The 5,475-nt window shown below is 49.5% G+C and overlaps 1 protein-coding gene across 1 annotated transcript; it reads right to left on the bottom strand.

Annotated features, from left to right (window-relative positions):
* Nucleotides 1-2,736: 2,736 nt before the first annotated feature.
* LOC124656735 (BTB/POZ and MATH domain-containing protein 1-like) lies at nt 2,737-3,846 on the bottom strand. Its single transcript, XM_047195427.1, has one exon. The coding sequence runs from the start codon at nt 3,844-3,846 to the stop codon at nt 2,737-2,739; it is 1,110 nt and encodes a 369-aa protein (XP_047051383.1).
* Between the last annotated feature and the right edge of the window lie 1,629 nt (nt 3,847-5,475).

Genomic DNA, 5,475 nt, shown 5'->3' with positions numbered 1-5,475 from the left:
TGAAATATATCAATGAATAACAGCAAATTATGATATAAAATAGTGATGCAAATTGGACGTATCACACTCACACACCGGCAACAGTGCTAGGAAATAGCTTAGTAGTCGGAGGATGTGAATACCTTTTATCTTACCTCCCCGGCAACGGCGCCAGAAAATAGCTTGATGTCTACGCACGCTTCTATTCCTGTAGACAGTGTTGGGCCTCCAAGAGCGAGAGGTTTGTAGAACAGCAGCAAGTTTCCCTTAAGTGAATCACCCAAGGTTTATCGAACTCAGGGAGGTAGAGGTCAAAGATATCCCTCTCAAGCAACCCTGCAATTAAGATACAAGAAGTCTCTTGTGTCCCCAACACACCTAATACACTTGTCAGATGTATATGTGCACTAGTTCGACGAAGAGATAGTGAAATACAAGTAATATGGATGATTATAAGTAGTAATTGCAATCTGAAATAAAAATGGTAGCAAGCGAACATGTAGCAGAACTTGTTGGAAACGGTGTTTCAATGCTTAGAAACAAGGCCTAGGGATCATACTTTCACTAGTGGACACTCTCAACAATGATCACATAAATAAATAACTTCTCTTCACTTGTGCTACTTTCTCACACTCTCTTGTTGGATAACAAACACCATTCATTGTGTAGGGCTATAAAAGCACACCTCAAGCCGGAGTAAACAAGCTCCACAACATCCGGAGTTCATATTAAAGTAACCTCTAGAGTGCATTATAGACCGTTGCAATTTATACCGAGTAGTAACATAGCATACACACTGTCAACAATAGCTATGAAAGGGGAATAGATCACATCAATACTATCATAGTAATAGTTAACTTCATAATCTACAAGAGCTAACAATCATAACCTACACCAAGTACTACATGATGCACACACTGTCAACATTACATCATGGAGGAGGAATAGACTACTTTAATAACATCACTAGAGTAGCACATAGATTAATAGTGATACAAAGCTCATGATCACATAAAGATCACACCATGGGAGAGAGAGATGAACCACATAGCTACCGGTAGAGCCCTCAGCCTCGGGGGAGAACTACTCCCTCCTCATCATGGGAGACAGCAATAGCGATGAACATGGCGGTGGTGTCGATGGAGATGACTCCGGGGGCAATTCCCCGTCCCGGCAGGGTGCCGGAAAAGAGACTTCTGTCCCCCGAAACGGAGTTTCGCGATGGCGGCGGCGCCACTGGAGTCTTTCTGGAATTTCGTCGATTGGTATAGGGTTTTTGCGTCACGAGGGATTATATAGGCGAAGAGACGATGTCGGTGGAGTCCCGAGGGGCCCACCCCATAGGGTGGGGCGACCACCCCTCTGGCCGCGCTGGCCTATGGTGTGGAGGCCCTGGGCCTCCCCTGGCTTGCCCTTCTGGCTCTGTGAGTCTTCTGGCGAAATAGAATTTCTGTGATTTTTCTGGATTTTTCCGAGCACTTTGATTTTTGGGCCTTTTCTGCAATAAACAGACATAATAAACATAAACTGGCACTGTGGCATCTTGTTAATAGGTTAGTCCAATAAATGCTATAATATGATATAAAGTGCATATAAAACATGTAGCTATTGGCATAAAACTAGCATGGAACATAAGAAATTATAGATACGTTGGAGACGTATCACGCGGCGCCGCTACTCGGTCGTTACGATCGGCGACGGCGGCGCGAGCATCTCCGCCTGCTCGCGCGTCCAAACGTTGTCGAAGTTCATGTGCCGGCGGGGACGGCCGAGGCGCCACGCGACGGTGTCGTAGGCTCGCGCCGCCTCATGCGCGGTGTTGAAGGTTCCGAGTCGGATCCGCTCCTCGCCGGAGCGGCCGCTCGGCCGCGCGCGGACGCCGCGGTAGCCGGAGGCGAAGCGGCGGCGCGGAGGCATGGCGCCGGAGGCGGAGGCATGGCGCCGGAGGCGGAGGCGGACCGGAGACGGAGGCGGACCGTCGGCGCGGAGGCAGAGCGCTAGGGGAGAGAGAGCGAGACGGAGCGACACGCGGAAGTTTCAGGCAGTTGGCGAGTTCGCGCGTGTCGCGTTTATAGCGCGCGCGGCAGCGCACGCGGCAACTTTTCCGCGTGGGATGGCGCAAACGCGCGGGCCCGGCAAAATTTTTACCTCGCGCGCCCTTTTTCCGCGTCTGCTGGAGCTTCGCGCGGGCGCCTGCACATGCCAAACAGGCGGTTTTTTTTTGCCGCGCGCGCCCGCTGGAGATGCTTAATGTGTTAGCTGTGGCGATCCTCGCACCACAGCTCGATCCTAGTAGTGGTGAAGCATCAACAGCCGAAATATAACTACTCATTAGTTAACTACTGCTAACTGTAGGGTTTTGCGAATTAGAGGATTACTTGTATCCAAGACTGATGCATATCAAATTGTTCCAACTTGCTTCAGTTAAGACATTAATATTATAAAACTATACAAATAATAAGAAAAGAAAAAGATTATTCGGTTTGGTGCTACTGCTAAAAGCAAATAGACATGATCACTAGAAACAGTGTCCGGCTAAAAACTGCAGATCTCAATGGGCAAATGGAAGAAGGAAATACAATTCCTGAACAGGTGTCGGCATGTTTTTGCCGCTAGCGTACTCCATCGAGAACTTGAAACCATCACATGCAGCTAGCTACGCGAGGTGTATTTTCCTGCTGGTACACTGATCATCAAAGCAACGACGCACGATTTTCTGTATCACTGTTTGTTCCTATCACATCACATCTTGGTTTTCTAGTCAGTACTAGGCGGATTCATGATGACATCAGGATGTGCAATGTTAAAGTTGAACCTGTTCCGCACTTGGAGCATCAGAGACGGGATGCTCTGCATCAGATGGAGGTACTCGGGTGTTGTCCCAACCATCTTGAAATTCTCACCTTTGGCGAGGAAATCAAAGCACCTGACTTTGAGCTTGGAGCAGGCGCGCTCCTCGGCTAGCGCCAGCATCGAGACCACGGTGTCTACGGTGGTGAAGTCGTCGCACAGCTTCCGCTCGCAGAGGCCCTTTAGCCTCTCTACCCCGTACCTGTCGGCAGCTACAAGGAGATGCTGGTGGTCGACCGCCGAGAGAGGGTCCTCCCCCTTCTCGTCAGAGTTGGGCAAGGAACCGTGGTACATGTAATGTAGCATGTATCTGAACGTGGATGCCTTGACGTCATGGATTGTGATGGACGTCATCTTGCTCTCGGCCATGGGGCCGTAGAGCTCTGCTCTGAAGACCGGCGACCGGGCGGCGAGCACGAGGCGGTGCGCGCTGAAGCTCTCCCCGTCAACGTCGAAGCGCACATCGGTGAGGTCCAGGTTATCCAGCATGGTGGCCAGACCATGGCCTAAATCCGTGAGCTCCTCCTCGTTGAGTGGCGCTGGAGCCGACGAAGGTTTATTCCCGCCCATGGTGGTGACGATGTCCACGGAGCAGAGCAGGACGAAGTAGTCGTCCACCACGCAGAACTTCTCGACGTCCTCCCTCGTCGCCCTGAGCGAGCAGCCCCCGCTGATAGAGTCGGAGGCGTCCATGGCGCTGGCCTTCCCCACCGAAGGCGCCGGCGACCCGGCCCTGTCGAGCAGAACCATGTGGGCGGCCACGCTGACGCCCGCCAGCGCCGGGTGCGAGGCTGGCAGCTTATGCCGCACCATGAGGCTGAGCGAGATCTGGTCCGCGCCCATCATCGGCCAGCGGTACGCGTCGCACGTGTATCCTGCGACGCCGACGGCGGTGCTGGTGCGTGATAACCGGTGGGGGGAGTTCTTGCTGGCCGAGTTTCTTACCCGGAGCTGGAAGACTAGGCGAGCGTCTCTCGCAGGGACGATGTCCAACTCGCGTGAATCGCCTTCGCCCATCGCGCCAGGGGCGGGCCCACTTCAATTCAAGGGTATTCAAGTGAATACCCAAAAAATTTGACAAAAAACTACATATATATATTCATAGGAGGTATATATATATGAAAAACAGAAAAACTAGAGACATAGCCAAGCATGCGGTGCAAAACAGAAAAAAAGCCTACCAATCTGTACGTAGCCCAACTAAATCTGGCCCAATTAGCACCCTGTCCACTCCACCGAGCTGCCCACGAACGCCAAGGCCAAGCGACAGACTCCAGAACTCTTTCGCGTAACTTCCTCCTCGGCTCCTACCCGAGCGCCCCTGAATCCTCAACCATCCTAGAATCTGGACGCTCGTTGGCGTCAGGAAATCGAACCCTAGAAGACGGCGACGGCGGCCGCTGTCGACATCAACGAGACGACGACGGAATCCCGAGTTCCCGACCAGCATCTCCCCGCATCCTCATTCCTCATCCCCAAAGGTACATCAAGAATTCAATTCCGGCTTCAGATCACCATCTCCTTTAATTTTTATTTTTGGTTTTGGGAAATTTCTAGATGAGGATAAGCTCCTTTAAATACGTACCCTGTTCATGTATGCTGGAAGTATTTGAGTCATCTTCACCTAGGCAATCTCAATTCTCAATACGGACCCTGTTCATGTATGCTGGAAGTATTTGAGTCATCTTCACCTAGGCAATCTCATTCACATATGCACCTGGGAAAAAATTCTAGAAAGATTTTGCTGCAATCTCATTCACATCTGCACCTGGGCAATTTTTTGCCAAACACAAAATTCTGTAGTTAAGATGTGTGCCTGTATGTATGTTTTGTAAATGTATTATCCCACTTCCCCAAACCTTAGTAATTATTGATTTGAAGGAGGCTCCAAATTCAGTATATCTAATTGCTGTTTTTGTTTTGTTTAATTTCTGTAGGTTGCATTTGACCTGAACATGAAGAGAAAGATAGGAGCAGGAGCTGCTGTTGATTTGAAATCCTTTATGGAAAGAGCTGCAGCAAAGAAGAAACAAACTCAAACTGAAAATCAATGCAATCAATTGGTGATATTCCAAGGGCTAGATGGCAGTGAGAGTGGGACAAGTATGCCAGTGCCACCAGAACCGGAGATAGCTGCTAGTATAGAGCGGGAGAATGAGGAAATATCAGAAGGTGATGAATCAAGTGATAGTGACGAATATGATGATGATGGTGTTTATGACATTGAGCCTGATCCTGGATTGAGGACTCCAATATCAGGATATGATGTCAACATCCAAGATTCAGTTAGGAGGGCATACATCGTATTGGGGCCTTGCCGACCAAAGATGAAGAAGGATGATTTCCCTCAACATATGTGTGGAGGTATGCGCCGCTTCCAACCAAAGTGGTTTGACGAGTTCAAGTGGCTTGAGTACAGCATAGATAAAGATGCTGCATATTGCTTTGTTTGCTATTTATTCAAAGATGGCAATAAATTTGCTGGTGGAGATAGTTTCATCAATGGAGGGTTCGAAACCTGGAACATGAAAGCTAGATTTCGAAAGCATGCAGGTGAGATCAATAGTGCTCATTCGAAGTCGAAGAGAAATATAATATGTTCATAACACCTAAAGCATCAATCCGTGAGTCCATCGCCTCAAACAC

The sequence above is a fragment of the Lolium rigidum genome, chromosome 5 (assembly GCF_022539505.1).
Source record: "Lolium rigidum isolate FL_2022 chromosome 5, APGP_CSIRO_Lrig_0.1, whole genome shotgun sequence".
NCBI lineage: Eukaryota > Viridiplantae > Streptophyta > Magnoliopsida > Poales > Poaceae > Lolium > Lolium rigidum.
The sequence above is the reverse complement of the archived record's forward strand: the minus strand, read 5'-3'. Positions and strand labels throughout refer to the sequence as shown.

Excerpts from the sequence above, each read along its gene's own strand:
- LOC124656735 (XM_047195427.1), bottom strand. The coding sequence starts at position 3,846 with ATGGGCGAAGGCGATTCACGCGAGTTGGACATCGTCCCTGCGAGAGAC.